This window comes from Pecten maximus, chromosome 4 (assembly GCF_902652985.1).
Source record: "Pecten maximus chromosome 4, xPecMax1.1, whole genome shotgun sequence".
In the NCBI taxonomy this organism is placed as follows: domain Eukaryota; kingdom Metazoa; phylum Mollusca; class Bivalvia; order Pectinida; family Pectinidae; genus Pecten; species Pecten maximus.
The window spans coordinates 2,966,954-2,985,035 of record NC_047018.1 but is presented as its reverse complement, the minus strand read 5'-3'; the positions used below and the strand labels follow the sequence as shown (position 1 = coordinate 2,985,035).

Below are 18,082 nucleotides of genomic sequence, written 5' to 3'. Positions count from 1 at the left end.
ATTGTGATCCGCTGTATCTACAATGTTGCTCAAATGTGTGAGTCTCGTTGCATGTCTCTCGATAGCACAAGGACAGCTAACAGACCAGGCCTTAAAGGGGCTGGACCCTTCCCTTCGGTCGATTTTATCTGAGATTATACGGCGGATCGATGATCTAGAACAGCAACACAATGCCGATAGGCAAGTGATATCAAAACTCGTGCGAAGAGTAAGAGATCTAGAGACGAGCCATATAAAGGGTCTGCGGCAAGTAGCGGAAATAACCGGCAACTCAGACAAGGTGACGAAAGGAAACCAACACCTAAACCATTATGTGGACAAGCTCCCAGTATCACTCTCTGGTCCCAACAAAAGTACTAGTGATGATTACTTTAAAATACAGATTCCAACAGGAAATGAAAATGGGCCTTCTGGTCTCTGGTTGGGCAAGAACGATGCGAAACCAAAGACAAGAGTGGCGCTTCGGGATTCCCCGACAGGTAATACAGAAATTAATTGACATGTAATACAGAAATTAATTGACAGGTAATACAGAAATTAATTGACAGGTAATACAGAAATTAATTGACATGTAATACAGAAATTAATTGACAGGTAATACAGAAATTAATTCAAGTTAAAATTCGCGACCAACTTTGGTACCCAAATTTATGTTCGAAAGTTAATACACAATGTTATTTTAAGTCTTCCGATAAGTATGTTAACTTCGCGATCATCTTTGGTTACTAAAATTGTTTAGATATTATCAACGTTTATTTCTCTTCCAAACCAAGATCGGGACGGTGAAATCTTAAAACTGCTAGCATAAAACATATAAACATATGGTGTTTTGAATACAACCCGTAAGATATTAGCCTTAGGTTTCCTCTCTCTATTAAAACTTTTTTCAGCTGCGCCAATCACAGCCGTGGCATTCTATGCCGTTCTAGGTCACGAAATACCGGAGACGAGCCAGAACAGTGTCATTTTATTTGAGAATAGTGTGACAAATGTTTGTGGACACTATAGCCAGTTCACTGGAACGTTTGTGGTTATCCAGGCTGGAGTTTACGTTTTCCACTGGACTGTCAAGACCGACTTCAATTCCTGGATTATCAGCGAACTAGTACGAAACGGAAGTGTTTTGGGGACGAATCTGAGTGAATATCCTAACCCTGGATCGGCGATAGCTATAGCTTCACTGGAGAGTGGAGATCGTGTCTGGGTCAGAATCGGGTCGAAAAAGGCGGCAGCAGAAATTCAACCAATATTTACCACATTTTCTGGATTTTTACTGCGAGCAACCTGATGGTTAGCATGTTAGTTACTGAACATAGACGTGTAGAAATGGCGCACATTTTGCTATCAACAGACCTTATGAGTGTCTCAATGATTCTTGGCCGTCTTCGCCCTGTTATGCCCCTCAGATGGGATGATACTAAGTGGGGGAGCGGTAACACGGTAAGTTAAACTCAGTATTCCTTCTTACATAACGTAGAATGTGACTTATGGACAAGTCGACGGGGTGTCCGAGGGTATTCCGAATGTATCAGGTCACCTACCCGATAGAAATGCCATACAGATTTCGAGTTTCTGCAATGTTCAGATTTTTCTTAATATTTTGTCGCCTTCGAGTGTTTATATCGCGTTTTCTCCAAAATTGACGGCTTCCAAATTAAGTATGTATTCCGAACATGAATTGAAGTCAGAAATAATGTAAATAGTTTTAAACGGCAAAACCACGTTCATTTTATCAAAGTAATTCATTTCAATTTCGTTTTCAATGTATTTTATTATTTAAATAGTGTTTTCACATTTTTCGCCATTAAAATGAACAGTAATAGAGGTTGAGTTTTTTCTTTCTTTGGTGTTGATTGAATGTAGTGTTAATAAAAAGAATACGATGACCTGTAGCTATTTTTTATTTTTTATTATTATTTTTCAAAATATGAGCAGTTGAGCACAACTGAGAGCTTTCATTTTGTTACACACGTAGCATCTGAAACCAAACCAATCAGCATTTTACTTAAAATCGAAGTAAAAATACCATAATCTTAGCAGTTTTTGACATGAAAAATATGAGGAGCATAAAGACCGTGCTTCACATAGCGCGATTTACAAATTGCCCGACGTTCATGATTTTACGAGATCTCGTATTGCTGCAAAATTGCAAAAATGAAATGTATTATCTAAATTTTCCCCCAAAAAATACTTTGAGGGAAAACGCGGGACATTCCGTCGACGCGTCCATAAGCCACATTCTACGTTATGTAAGAAGGAATAATGAGTTTAACTTACCGTGTTACCGCTTACCCGCTTCAAGATTGAAACCCCTAGCCCCACTTAGCATCACCCCTGTCTGTGGGGTTTAATCGGATGGACCTGTCCATCGGAAATCTTTGTTATAGTATATGTTATTGTTTATAAATATCCGTTCTTCTTCCAATGGACTAGTGTACAAGTGAAGGGATTTATCAGACAATAGGGTCTAGACATTTTCTGTTCATTTCTAACAAGATTATCTAAATTCATCTTTTACACTATCACGGAACATAGCCCACAGTTCGTACCATCTCAATTTCACCAACGCAATATGTGAACTTACTGATGCTGTGAATACAGACTATACATGTCCCAGTGAATACAGACAAGACATGTCCCTGTGAATACAGACAAGACAGGTCCCTGTGAATACAGACAAGACATGTCCACGTGAATACAGACTAGACATGTCCACGTGAATACAGACTAGACCTGTCCCCGTGAATACAGACTGACATGTCCACGTGAATACAGACTAGACCTGTCCCCGTGAATACAGACGGGACATGTCCCTGTGAATACAGACTAGACATGTCCCTGTAAATACAGACTAGACATGTCCCCGTGAATAGACTAGACATGTCCCTGTGAATACAGACGGGACATGTCCCCGTGAATACAGACTAGACATGTCCCTGTAAATACAGACTAGACATGTCCCTGTGAATAGACTGGACATGTCCCCGTGAATACAGACTAGACATGTCCCTGTGAATACAGACTATACATGTCCCCGTGAATACAGACTAGGCATGTCCCTGTGAATACAGACATGTCCCCGTGAATACAGACTAGACATGTCCCCGTGAATACAGACTACACCTGTCCCCGTGAATACAGACTAGACCTGTCCCCGTGAATACAGACCAGACATGTCCCTGTGAATACAGACTAGACATGTCCCTGTGAATACAGACTATACATGTCCCTGTGAATACAGACTGGACCTGTCCCCGTGAATACAGACAAGACATGTCCCCGTGAATACAGACTAGACATGTCCCCGTGAATACAGACTGGACCTGTCCCCGTGAATACAGACTGGACATGTCCCCGTGAATACAGACTGGACATGTCCCCGTGAATACAGACTAGACATGTCCCCGTGAATACAGACTAGACCTGTCCACGTGAATACAGACTGGACATGCCCCCGTAAATACAGACTATACATGTCCCCGTGAATACAGACTAGACATGTCCACGTGAATACAGACTAGATATGTCCCCGTGAATACAGACTAGACATGTCCACGTGAATACAGACTAGACATGTCCCCGTGAATACAGACTAGACAAGTCCCCGTGAATACAGACTGGACATGTCCCCGTGAATATAGACAAGACATGTTCCTGTGAATAGTGAATACAGACTAGACCTGTCCCCGTGAATACAGACTGGACATGTCCCTGTGAATACAGACTGGACCTGTCCCCGTGAATACAGACTAGACATGTCCCCGTGAATACAGACTAGACATGTCCCCGTGAATATAGACTGGACATGTCCCTGTGAATACAGACTATACATATCCACGTGAATACAGACTGGACATGTCCCCGTGAATACAGACTAGACATGTCCCCATGAAAACAGACTAGACATGTCCACGTGAATACAGACTATACATGTCCCCGTGAATACAGACATGTCCCCGTGAATACAGACTAGACATGTCCTTGTGAATACAGACTAGACCTGTCCCTGTGAATACAGACTAGACATGTCCCTGTGAATACAGACTGGACCTGTCCCCGTGAATACAGACATGTCCCCGTGAATACAGACTAGACATGTCCCCGTGAATACAGACTAGACCTGTCCCCGTGAATACAGACTAGACATGTCCCCGTGAATACAGACTAGACATGTCCCCGTGAATACAGACTATAAATGTCCCCGTGAATACAGACTAGACATGTCCCCGTGAATACAGACTATACATGTCCCCGTGAATACAGACTTGACATGTCCCTGTGCAAACTGCATCTTACCATTGTATTCCAAAATGAAAAGTAAAAAATAACAATCACATAGCATCAGGGAAGCATTCAAGAATTAAAATCAGTGTATAATTGATGGGTTAGAATTTTTATGAAGCTGTGGGCGAACAAAATATAGTCCTTTGTGGCGACCTGATTTTATGAAAGTTTTTATACAATGCATACTGATATCTCTATATCAACTAACACAAAAGGAGATATTCCCAGTGTAATAGTGTCTGATGTTTGTTTATTTATAAATACCACCTGTTGGGTCAAGGTATAAATAATCGGACTACACTGACCTGTCATGATGACCTCCGTTATTGATAACAGGTGACTCATCATACTGAGAGTGATAACCAACTTATAGGTAACACAGTAATGATTACTGGGGCATACAACCTTAACTTGTAGGTAACACAGTAATGTTTACTGGGGCATACAACCTTAACTTATAGGTAACACAGTAATGATTACTGGGGCATACAACCTTAACTTAATTATAGGTAACACAGTAATGATTACTGGGGCATACCACCTTAACTTATAGGCAACACAGTAATGATTACTGGGGCATACAACCTTAACTTATAGGTAACACAGTAATGATTACTGGGGCATACAACCTTAACTTATAGGTAACACAGTACTGATTACTGGGGCATACCACCTTAACTTATAGGTAACACAGTAATGATTACTGGGGCATACAACCTTAACTTATAGGTAACACAGTAATGATTACTGGGGCATACAACCTTAACTTATAGGTAACACAGTAATGATTACTGGGGCATACAACCTTAACTTATAGGTAACACCGTAATGTTACTAGGCACAACTTGGGACCAATGGAAACCTATATATCCCTTCAGTACTTGTTCAAAACTAGCAGTAAAATCATTCAATTGTCAAAATCCAAGAGTGCTGTCTCTTGACGTGCTGTTCTCTGATCAGTCCTTAAATGCAATATGCACAACTAAGGACAAAGTTGAACTCGCATGAAACTTGAGAAAGATCCCTTCAGTGCTTTCTGAGAAATAGGGATATCAAACTTCAATTGTCAAAATCCAATACAGCTGCCTGTCGGCCATGTTGTTTTCTTGCTGGTCCCAAAATGAAATATGCATAACTAGGGACTACATCTCCGAAAAAAAAAAAAAAATCACTAATGATCAGTGTTCATATGTACTACATGTGTATCTCCCAACAAATCCAAATCACTAATTCTTGAAAAATAAGTCAAACTAAACAATTTCTATTCACAATTTAATTGCCTGGCATCAATTCAGTTGAGCACAATTCAAATTGTTCCACAATTTTTAGTCCTGTAATGAGGAATGCGTACCAACAAAGCTTGCTGCCAACAGATACAATTATGGTGTATGCTCTCATGAGACAATTTTTCTGGAGTTGAACACCTTGATACCGTTTTGTAACGAAGAACGTGCGTATTTGAGCAGTAATCCTCCTACATCTACCTTCACTGTCGTCAGGTCACTGTATAAAATAAATACATTATGTTGTTATATACCTCAACCAGTGACTTTGATATAATACAAGTACTATATATACTAGTTCCAACTCACACCTTTTAAACTTCTACCTGCTTACCAACACAGAAGTGAATTTACCTTGCCCCAACATCTGTACAATATTTCAATGTCCTTTCTTCCATATTCAGTTTCCCAATCTTATCAAAACAATTTGAAAACATTTCTCCACACGTAACACCAGTACATAATAATTCCAGCTTTAATATTAAATCCTTCTTTATCTGAAATTTTGACACCAACAATGATTTTTTCTGTTTAGTTACAAAAGATGAATCAAAGAATAAGCAAATATTTGAATCTAGATGATTATTTTGTAGTGTATTAATTAAGGACTGAGAATGAGTACTTATAATATCGACCAATATATGTGATATATTGCTAATACATCCCTATAGTCTATGCATGATATTATAATGGTAATCTTATTCTAATGTTTTGGGTGCTTAAATTTAAAAAAAGAAAAGAAAAATTACTGTATGTGTTCCTTATCAGGTCTAAATTATACACTTCAAACAAAAATAGACTATTTTGCTTCCTTAAAGAGACAGACCGGTAAACGGCACATCTCCGATTACTAAATAAACTTCAGTATATGTTTCTATGTGACAAAATTAGAGGCTTTCCGACTTTATTTCTTGAAAACAATTACAGAATATGTATTTAAAAGACGTTTTAAAACTCAACCTGAGAGGGAAATGTATGGAATATAACGGCAAATCTTCTTTGTAAATCACCGCTGCCTTTGAAGTTATCACTGTGTGGCACTGTGCACGTGCTTGTTTCTTTGATGTGTCAATCAAATTAGACTCCACTTTATAGCGGGGACTTATTGCGGGTTGCGATTAAATAAATGATATTAAAAAATGAGGTTTTAATATCACTTTTCAGCGTTTTATAAGGAAAATAAAATGAAAAACTCAACAATTCCAACAATCTGTCATGTGTACAAAATCTTTTTCTATTAGCCAATTTTTCTGATCTCTGCGGGCAAGCCTCTTTAAGCTTGTAAAATCCTCAAAGTAAATACGTCTCAAATACCCATACTGTTATTTGATACTTGCCAAACAAATGGTGAGATTTCATCTAAAGTCCACTTTTCCCGAGTCCTGAAGAGTGCATCAAAACGTTCAGCGACATCCTCTGGGAGATTTTCAACAGGAAAGTACCATATGACCTCCGGCTTACTGCTACGATCGATCAGTGCCATACCCTGCACAATGTGTCAAATAAGTAAACCACTATGACATATATAGGCTGTAACATCATAATAAAATTATTCAATTTAAACATTGTCACTATACCTTGTCCAAAACGTTTTCGTCAACAAAGATATTTTCTGTTGAAACAAGCTCATATCTTTTTAAATATCTTGCCAAGCCTGACTTGACTTCCTCAAATAACTTTGTACCAAAACACATGTCAATTCCGAAATTGAGTGAATGAGCCAAAAAAACAGGAATTTCTTGTTTTTCATCCAAAGTTTGACCACAGTAATCGAAATTCCATTACCGTAGTGGTAATTATATTTTTCTTATACCGAGTCAATCTACTATACACGAAATTTGGCTGCTGTAGTTCTTTGAAGAAACTGAGCTAACTTCTTAGGTGAGTACCATCATTGAAATCATATCACAACAAACTGGAACAGTGCTATATCGTGTTGCAATATGTTTTGACACTGGATTGCGATATACAAATATATCGGTTAACCGCGGTAGTCCTAATTGTAATGGGTATCTATGAACTTTTCAAGGTGTATGTATTAGTTAGCAATCGGCTTACAGTTCTAATTATTTGTTTTAATTGTTAAACAGTTATGCTCGTGACACTTCAATTATGCCTGAATTTAACTAAAAAAGCTTTCATCTTTCATAAAACAAAAACTGAAAATAAGGATCATTATCATAACAAGGTTATTAAAAGACACAGTACCTCTACTTGGTGAAGATATGTCTTCATCCCTGATGGTACACTCTGCTCCCACACAGATAAGAACTCTTGTAGGTTAAACTGTCAAAACATATCAAAGCATTTATGTAAGAACTTATGTTACGTTCACAATCTGTTCAATACTCAACTGGATTTTCTTAAACTAGTATTCTCAAAAATATTTACACGCACAGATGTATGTAACCCTGGTAAATACTAGCCGTAATATACCACTTGGCCAGAGAGATTTTTTTTTAGCTTGATCCGTTGAGCATGAGACTAGTAAGCCAGAGGTCCCGAGTTCGATCCCTAGCGGAGGTAGTGATTTAAATCTAATTGATCATGCGCTCTGTTACATATGGAACAAGAGATCCTAGAGGGATCTTGGCGCCCACCATTGAATGATCCATATAAATCAAATGAAAGACTGATCTTTTCTTTTCCCTTCTTTCACTGTCCTTTCAAAACATTTAATTACTTTATATAACACGATATAGCAAGAGCAATCCGCAATTATCAAAATCTAAGATGACTGCCTGTTGGCCATGTTGTTTTCCAATCTGTCCCAAAATACAATATGCACAACAAGGGACCAAGGGAAACTTACATAAGAAATTTAGGAAGATCCCTTTCGTATTTTCTGAGAATAGCGATAACAACCTTCAATTGTCAAAATCCAAGATGGCTGCCTGTTGGCCATGTTGTTTCCCGATCAGTCTAAAAATGCAATATGCATAGCTGCGATAACGTAGCTCTGGACGACGGACGGACAATTTCTGACAGATGGTCGTCGTCAGAGCTACGATTCCCTCCCATTGCTCGTAATGTAGCAAAACAGTGAACCTCGAAAATGCTACAAATAGCGGATATCGTTTAATTTTGGAGTAATAGTTGGTATAATTAAACATTTCTAACACAATTTTGCAATGTATTAGCCTACCGTCTAATCTGGAAATCTTTATTTCGCATATTCTGATATCATACTGCTTGGAGTTGTCTCCGTGATCCGCCATGTTACTTCTCGAAGAACTCTCGCGAGGATGCTGACCCAAATATGGAATCCGTGACCATATATGGATGAAGCTACTACGATAAATTAATACATTCTCAGAGATATTTAACCTCTGTTTTGTAACTCTTGTGAAGAAGGCGAATCTAACTTTGCGTAATTAAATAATTTCAGAATCAATTGACCTTGATTACTGAGATATATTACTCCGAATCTGTTTTTCTGTTGAAATCTCGCAGGAAACCTCATTAGCATCAATTTATTTTGATTTCCTTATAAGGAAATTGACCTTTACACTTGTATCAAAGATGGCGGTATGTTTGAACTGATATCTCTGTGTGTCTTGCTCGTTTTGGATTTTACTATTTATTGTCAAACAATTGACGTAATGTGCAGGTTTGTGGCTTGAATATTAATATTAGATACCAGAATCATCAATTTACATGTGTTTTTTTATCCGAGAAAATGTTTACCACTGCTAATACTGCCCGATGTGAACCACATCGGGGCTTGCTACACTATCGGCAATGGGAGGGACTTCATACCCTGCCGGAGAGCAGTGTAGGCAGGGTATGAATATTCGTTCTACAATATGCACAGCTAGGGACCAGGCGGAACTTACATATGAATTTTTTGAAAGATCCCTTTAGTACTTTCTGAATTGTTTAAGGAGGGATGGACAGATGGAAGGATCACAGACAAGGGATGCAGGGCGATTTGAATAGCCCACCATCTGATGACCGTGGGCTAAAAAGCAAAGCTATCAAATAAAATCACGTACTTTTCCAGAATTTCGAAGACACAGCTCAGCAAAGAATTTGCATATTTTGTCCTCATTCAGTGTGTAAAAGGCTGTATCTGAAACATTACAGAGAGTATAAAACATAAGCCCAGCATGTTACAGAGTGGAGTAGATCAGGAGCTACTTCCACTCTTACCAGTCAGTACAGTAGTCTCAGGCTTGTACATCAGCATCTGTGGGTTATCATTTTATACAGCCAATTAAAGATTCGTCAATACAATTGTCTTAGATTTACAGTACATCAATATCTGTGGGTTAGTTAAAAACAGCTGGTTTCTCGCGTTCCAAAGATTGTTGAGTCAAATAATGCCTTTTCTCAGGTTAAAGACAATCACCAAAATAGCAATCCTGAGCAGTGTATTCACATCTAATTAAGTGACACTTAAAAATATCCCGGTGTAGCATGGTATTTTGAATCATGGATAAATGACCCGGGGTCAAAATAACACTATGGTAAAATGAATCCCTCTTGGTAAAGTGACCCCCCTCCCCCCCGAAAAAAGTCACCATAACTTGTTTTTTTTCATATATTATTCAACATATTTTTTTTATTAAAACAATGTTGTATAAGATTTTGATGTAGTCATGTAATGAGGAGGAAGTATCAAAACAAAGTATTTACAATATTAGTTTGGGATAGATCATTTCAAGCTGGGAGTCACTTTACCATGACCATAGTGAAATAAAGTATTTTGTCATTTTTTTGATGATTAACATTTTTTCAGTAAACTTCAATTCATCAATCTATACATTATAACAAATCTAAATTGGCCTAAGGTAAGTGATTTTGATGTAAGTCATGTAAGGATGAGGAAGGGGTCAAGTGACCCCCCTCCCTCCTAAATGACTCGCATTGAAATCACTTATCCCAGACCAATGTTGTTGTTGTTAAGATTTATAGAATAATGAATTGATGTGTACTGATAAAGGTTTAGTGAAAAGAAGTCACTTAACATTACCAAAAAAATAATAAAAAGGTTTACTTCTCCATTTACTCCCATCCTCAAGTATTTACCTATATTTCACTCTATAGCCAACCTACACATCCAAATTTGTACTGTTTATAATCATACAATACTAATTTGTTGTAATATATAAAAATATGTTAAATAATATATGAAAATCATGTTAGAGTGACTTAAGTAGGGGGGGGGGGGGGGGGGGGGGGTGTTACCATTATGGAATTTTGACCCTGGGATCAATTTACCATGGGGATCAAAATACCATAATACACCGGGTTTCTTCAAGAGTTCAATTTCCACAGCTCAACATGAAAACATTGTTTTGCTTCAGTTTATCAATTTAAAAATGTATTTTGTATATGTTTAATGTCAAATATACAAAATTATACATTGAAAGAAACAAAACATGTTGGTTATCATGTTCATCTTCAACACAATATTTTTTTCAGCTTATTTTTTTTGTCATTTGACATCTAAAAATACAGGCGGTATTAGATTTGTTTGTTGATTCAGTTTAATTGAAGAAAATGGTGAGGCAATGTAAATATAAGTATTGAACAATGGTTTTAATGTTGTTATAGTCGATATGGCAACAAGATGTATGGTGGGCAATTATGGTTTCCATGCCGCATATGCTCACCATACATCTTGCTGCCATATCAACTATAACAACATTAAAAACATTGTTCATTGCTTAAATATTGCCACACAACTATGAGATGTATCGATCAGTAATTCCACTGGTATATTAAAACGAGTTTCCAATGTTATATCAAAAACAGGTTATTTCTACCATACTCTGTGGTTTTGTCCAAGTCTTGTACGTATATATATCATTCTGACATACTCGGTGGTTTTGTCTAAGTCTTGTACGTATATATCATGAGCGACATACTCGGTTTTGTCTAAGTCTTGTACGTATATATATCATTCTGACATACTCGGTGGTTTTGTCTAAGTCTTGTACGTATATATCATTATGACATACTATGTGGTTTTGTCTAAGTCTTGTACGTATATATCATTCTGACATACTCTGTGGTTTTGTCAAAGTCTTGTACGTATATATCATTCTGACATACTCGGTGGTTTTGTCTAAGTCTTGTACGTATATATATCATTCTGACATACTCGGTGGTTTTGTCTAAGTCTTGTACGTATATATATCATTCTGACATACTCGGTGGTTTTGTCTAAGTCTTGTACGTATATATATCATTCTGACATACTCGGTGGTTTTGTCTATATATCATTCTGACATACTCGGTGGTTTTGTCTAAGTCTTGTACGTATAAATATCATTCTGACATACTCCGTGGTTTTGTCTAAGTCTTGTATCTATATATCATTCTGACAAAGAGTTACCTATTTCCATGCGGGAGTCTTCATCTTCAGTATTAGTTGTTGAGGAGATTTTGTCTGCATAACAATTAATGACATGTTCTATAACTGGCCTGCAACACAAATCAACAGTCATTCAGTATCCGGTAACAAGTTATTATATGTATAATTTAATATGGTGAACACTTTTATTTAAATTTCTACAACAGGGCTGCAAGCTAATTTTAAGTGTGTCACCTGACTGCTATTAAGTCCACTATTTGGATCATTTAGCATAAATTTCTTGTAATTTTTCACATTTACATTAACAATCTGAGATGAACATTACAGTCTCAGTGGGTTAATATTCCAAGGTTAGATGTACAGATCTATGACAGGCTGAATTGATACTTCTACAACGTCAAACAGTCCTGGTGTTAAGATCACAGATGTGTTCAAGTCACTGTCATTATTATACAAAGCTGTGATCCTTAGAATGTAGTCCTCTATTTAGAGTCCTCATTCGATAGGAGACTGAACAGGTGTTGTACAATATAACACAATGATAACATTATACTTGGATTCCAATTACTTGGGGCCTATGGAACTTTCTTGTGAATTTTCTAGGGTGTTCAAGGGCCAATACTCATTTAATGTTTGAATTGATTTTACAAAATATGCCATGTACGCCAAAAAAGTTCCCAAAATGAAACCAAAAATAAATCTTCTCAATTGAGCAAAATTTTTCTGAACTCCCCGATTACCTAGGAAAGAGCTCCTCTAACGTCTGGCAGCAGTCTTCCAAGGGGAGACCATTCTTCAGCCAGTCATTCTCCTCCGACAGTTGTATGATATGGTTAAGAACTTGGGTTAAGAAATCAAAATGTAACACGCGCCAATACCCTACAAGAGAGAGAATATGCAGTCTACATCCTAACAAAACCTATTTGAACGGTAACAGAGCAACACAATTACCACTTTCAACTTCAAACTTAACACAATCCAGACAGCTCCCTCAAAATTGTATAACAAAAAAAAAGGAATGCAAAGCCTGAAGCTTCCGTTTTTATTTTTCTGTTATTATTACTATTATTTAAATGATTCTAATTTTGTATGCTCCATTGACATAGTATCTATTAGGAACACCACTTGTATGTTTAAAGCTACAATACATTATTTTTCAACCTGAATACACTGAAAACGGTCCTCCATTCAATGAACTACGATCTGTTTCTAGATCAAACGTCACTCACCCTCGAGGTTACATGCCTGTAGTTTCTTTAGAGCTACTGTGATCTCTGCTTCACTTGCCTGCACTAAATTCAGGAGATCTTGGAAGGTGTACTGAGGGGAAAAAAATCCTAAAAATGAAGGTCTTAAATTTTGTGTTCATGGAGAATGCATATATGATAACTAACTTATTTTTGGTAAATTCTTTTATAACAAAGTTACATACATGTGTATACATCCACGCACTAACTAGTGGCAATAGGTTCTTTTTTCATCATAAATTTAATTTTCTGAAACAAATTCAAACTAAGGTTTTCAACAACTTAATGTGTAAAATAAAAAGTCTTGCCCAAAAGATGTAAAAACAACCTACTTCGCTACATATCATACTGCCTACTGATGGCGATTCTCTGAGTCTACTGAGGACGACCTACCTTCTGAGCCATGTGCTCCTCGTCCTCCTCACTCTCCTTGCCATTGTACATGTTTCTCTCCAGTAACAACTTCAACTTCTTCACCTTTGGTTTACATGGTCGCAGCTCGAAGTAGTTGTGTAATACAGAGGTCACCTGAAGATATTCATATCATATAGTTAATGAGCATTAAATAAGCCAGGTAAAACTGTAGGTACATTAGTATCATGACGGGTATCCAGCATTTGTTCATACTTATTACCTATTAATGTATATATAACATCATAAATGATAACAGAAATATGGCTGATATGGAAGTATTTATCTTACAAAACATACTGTAGTATACAGGAAATCTGCACCTTGAAACAAACTAGTACATTAGTATGTTTACCTCTAGAAGTCTATAGAGTGCAAACTTAACATTTTTTTCAGTGGTGCTAAATAATACACAATATATAATCAAAGCAGTAGTGTCGGACATAACGACAGCTAAAAGTCAGACCTGTCTGTAATTGACGACTTGTTCTCCTTTGTCAGGCAGGTCCTGGCTCAAAACCATCTCTGGTAGTAACAGCATGCAGTTGGATATCTCTGCCTCCTTTATGTCATATGTCTTGCCAGCGGTACACAGCACTGCACCTTCAGTTTTCTCTCCTCGAATTACTAACCTGGACACAGTTGCCAGTAAACATCATTGATTCATGACAACAGTGTATTAGACATGATCCAATGAGCAAAATTATCATTTGAAAGGAACTCTTGATCTACAATGAGCAGAGCTTTTTCTCACTGGTTTGGGATGGGGCCTTTTTGTCTCATTTTGGGAAAAAAATATGGTGAATTTGGGAAGGATTTTACCAGGAGTAAATTAAACTGCAAATATTGGGAATTTGGATTAAATATGTAATAATTTCAATTGGGACTGGGGCCCATTAACGGCCCCAAAAAGCCCTCAGAAAAAGCCCTGATGTGGCTATGCATGTTCATAAATCCAAGACTGTTTAAGAATGCATCTCAATAACATACTCCTGCAGCAATAAACAGATATTTAGGAGATCTTTTTTTGTTTACCTTTACTTCCTGATTAAGTTTTACCTGTAAATCTGCTTAGTACACTATACTTACTCATCTCCAGTCTCCAGAGCTGTCAACACAGAGTCATCTACTTCCAATAGTTTGACAGCATCATTGTCCAACTCCTCTGAAAAGTAGATGCTCTGGATAGCAGGCTTTACTTCTGCTGGGTCTATCTTAGCATATTCCATTACCAATTTTATATCCTCCAATGACCTTTGATTCAAACAAATGAATTACATGCATGTACAAAATAAATTAAAGCAAGTAATTACAGAAATCAAACACATTGTACAATAGCAAATATACTTGAACTACTTTAATGTGGTCACCACGTGCACGTGCATGCTGAAGCAAATTATGTTAGTTTTCTGATTAAATTGAACAAACTGCAAATGAAAGGTTGCATTGTCTATATCTCAAATTAAATTTCATGTAATGCATGTGTTCCAAAAAAATGTGTAATTACATAAAGGTAGAAATCCTGACGTCTCTAAATCAAGGAGACATGAGATAACCTGTACATGTATCAGTGCAAACAAGTCTCCTATTTATGACTCCAATTAATTATAATCACATAATGTAAAGCAAAAGTTGATGTTCATCACACTACCCTGATAAATAAACAATTTATTTTAACCCAGAAAGCTGCAGTTGTGTAGTGATGGTTTTGTAGTAGGATTCATCATGAAGGTTGATTATGGTTCATATAAATGCTTGTACGAAGGTCAACCACATAACTGATCAGCTACATGACAGTATAAACATTCGGGAATCTCGGAAAAGTGAAAACAACACAGAACAGCAATGTTATCAACTGATCATTTACATGATGGAATTGCTTATTGAAATGTTCCTTATCTATTATAATTTATTTGATGTAATTATTAAGTGATAGAAAGGCCGACACCTGTAATTTTAAAAACTTAACAAAATATGATTTGATAAGTTTGATTTTTTTAATGACTAATTACATTGTACCTTCCAAGTTGCAAATGAAACATTTGGGAGGGAGATAATGAGGAAATGAAGTAATTTTTTATAGCAAATTATCTCCCCTTAGATTTTGTTTACTTGCATTGCGCACAAAGTGTATTGTGCCCATGTGCAGTTGAAAATGTCACTCATGCATTTTTCTCACCCATGAGATTTCTAAAAAGCTGTATATATATATATGCACTAGGCAAGAATGTTTTTACGATGAAAACATAAACGAAAAAAACATGAATATGACACATGACATACAGTATCCTTGCCTAGGACTTGCATACATATTGTCACTCAAACCAATGGTGAATAACTTAGTATCGTATAGCACTCTCTCATATAGGAAAGTATTATCCTGGTCAGAGATTTAGTATATAGGTCTAGATCTCTGTCCTGGTCTAGCTGGACATGCATGTACACTCATCTCCAATAAAACAATTAAAGAAGCAATGGGCATCTGGAGGGAAAATCTACCAGGTAAGATGATCAAAAATTCGGACTAACCTAATGAGTGACCTGTAAGTCGATGGCAGTCATGTGTTGCAAGTGGTAACACCAGAGACCATAACGTTATACTATAACCAGCTGGCTAACTATTATTGTTAAAATTGTTATAATAAATATCTGTAACACAGACAAATGATACATATCTAATTGATAGCACATGTCAATGCTTATCTGTCATTCATGATCACATCAGTTTAAATTGATTTCGGGACTTCCTATTTCAAATTACCTTAGATCGCCGTTGTTTACTTTGGCAATTTCGGTGTCCATGTTTGCTGTCAAAATGTAGCTCCCGCCAATTTTTCACCGGAAGTGTGGAATGATAACATAACTACAGCCGGTAGAGGTCGGAAAACCCGACACCGCCCGGTATACAACCTGCACGGTACACACAATACGGACCGTCAAGCTTTTATTTTCATTCATATGTAATCAAAATGATACTAGATCTATATAGTATTATAGTTATTAACTATGTGACTATTTGAACGAAGAAGAGTTGCAAAATAAGAAAAAAATTACAAAAGTGAACCAACTGTAGCTAAGCTTAGACTAACTATAAATTATCAGAACCCTGATATAGATCTACAAATCTATGTTTGCGATGATAAAACTTTCCGAGATTTCCCCTTTGAAGTTTGCTTAGTTCTTACAGTTTTATCCGATACGTATCGTACAATGATAATGCGACGCGTGGAAAGTTATTTTCTGATACCGTACGTGTCAATAGCTTAGCTATTAGAGAATTTCAAGGTTTTTTTCAAGTTTATCATGGTATATATTTGTTTGGTATGTTTCTTTAAAATAACAACCAATGTAAGACTAGCCGAGAGTTCTAACTTTGTCAGATCTATAAGCAAATCATGATCACTGAAACTTTCTTCACAAACAAAACAAAATACTTACCGATTCTTTTCTTCTCTGCCTCCGGAAAATGTCAACATATTTAGCAATCCGAGACAGCAATGCACAAGGTACAGAACGCCACGTGATTCATATTCGACTTTGTCCGTGCAGCATTCTTTACATCGACCAAGGAAAACTGTGTTTCAAAATTCCTAAACATTTATTTTTAGATTTTTTTAGTGTTAATATACGTATACAATTATAGTTCAATTTTTTATGATTTCCCCCCTTAAATTTTGTATTGCATTCCAATGGAAAGGTTAAAGTTAAGGAACTTCCTTACGTTAAGGGGTATTGACACAACTGGCCAGAGTCAGATGTAAATGACGACATCAGCTCACCAACGAAAGAAGATTAAAACATGGCCAAGACGCTGAAGAACACCAACGCACACCTTGCCGTTTTCGTTTTGGCGGTCAAACGGTTAGACCAGTCGGACCAGTGTTATTCGTTTATGAAATAAAGACGGACCTGGCTATTTTATATTATTTTCAGACGAGCCTTGAAAAAGACTTCCAATGCCTGTATTATGCTTGAAATATTACATTTAAAAACTGACGAACCAGTTTGTCCTTTTATCAGAGTTTCCAACTAGGACTAGGCGTTGATTTCGTAAATAACATCAGGCACCATGCATTTTACCAAAACGTGTTTAGATGTACATCTTCATGCATAACAAGACACTATCGAACCGAACGAAATAAAATCATGCATGATAACCCCAAATAAATCGAACGAACGACTACGACATCGAACGAACAATCTCGACATCATCGAACGAATGCCTGAACGTATCTTCAATGAACCATGTATAAAACCCGGCACGGAGAGGGTATACTAATATAAAATTGTATCAACCTACTGAGGAATCTCTGTGTTTAACGAGCTCCCAAAAATTATGTAAAAATCATTATAATGGAGTACGACGATACCGTACCTTGTCCTGTCGCAGTTCTATGAGTGTCTGAGACCAATCTGATTAAAATCTAGATGGTCATTCTCACTACGTTACATTAACATCTAACAACATCCCACATGGGGTCACGTTCTGATGACCGTTGAGATATGCGAATGTCACTTTCAGGGCGAAATGTCTA

At 36.9% G+C, this 18,082-nt stretch overlaps 2 protein-coding genes across 2 annotated transcripts; one reads left to right on the top strand and one right to left on the bottom strand.

Moving 5' to 3' along the window:
- Nucleotides 1-16: 16 nt before the first annotated feature.
- Nucleotides 17-2,458, top strand: LOC117324976 (complement C1q and tumor necrosis factor-related protein 9-like). Its single transcript, XM_033880827.1, has 2 exons — nt 17-479; nt 891-2,458. The coding sequence occupies exons 1-2, from the start codon at nt 23-25 to the stop codon at nt 1,286-1,288; spliced, it is 855 nt and encodes a 284-aa protein (XP_033736718.1). The 5' UTR covers nt 17-22; the 3' UTR covers nt 1,289-2,458.
- A 3,084-nt stretch (nt 2,459-5,542) lies between these two features.
- On the bottom strand, nt 5,543-17,052 carry LOC117324975 (sister chromatid cohesion protein DCC1-like). Its single transcript, XM_033880825.1, has 12 exons — nt 16,986-17,052; nt 16,309-16,457; nt 14,637-14,801; nt 14,014-14,179; nt 13,530-13,664; nt 13,119-13,209; nt 12,630-12,768; nt 11,911-11,999; nt 9,563-9,639; nt 7,776-7,853; nt 6,905-7,053; nt 5,543-5,787 (listed from the first exon to the last, which is right to left on the bottom strand). Exons 2-12 carry the CDS (start codon nt 16,347-16,349, stop codon nt 5,679-5,681), a joined length of 1,239 nt encoding a protein of 412 aa, XP_033736716.1. The 5' UTR covers nt 16,350-16,457; nt 16,986-17,052; the 3' UTR covers nt 5,543-5,678.
- Nucleotides 17,053-18,082: the final 1,030 nt, after the last annotated feature.

Bases quoted from the DNA above. Each gene is read 5' to 3' on its own strand.
- LOC117324976 (XM_033880827.1), top strand. From the start codon at position 23: ATGTTGCTCAAATGTGTGAGTCTCGTTGCATGTCTCTCGATAGCACAA. The intron at 480-890 runs GTAATACAGAAA...AACTTTTTTCAG, and splicing joins GCTTCGGGATTCCCCGACAG to CTGCGCCAATCACAGCCGTG.
- LOC117324975 (XM_033880825.1), bottom strand. From the start codon at position 16,349: ATGGACACCGAAATTGCCAAAGTAAACAACGGCGATCTAAG. The intron at 14,180-14,636 runs GTAAGTATAGTG...AACTGTGTCCAG, and splicing joins GCTCTGGAGACTGGAGATGA to GTTAGTAATTCGAGGAGAGA. The intron at 13,665-14,013 runs GTCTGACTTTTA...GAATATCTTCAG, and splicing joins AAGTCGTCAATTACAGACAG to GTGACCTCTGTATTACACAA.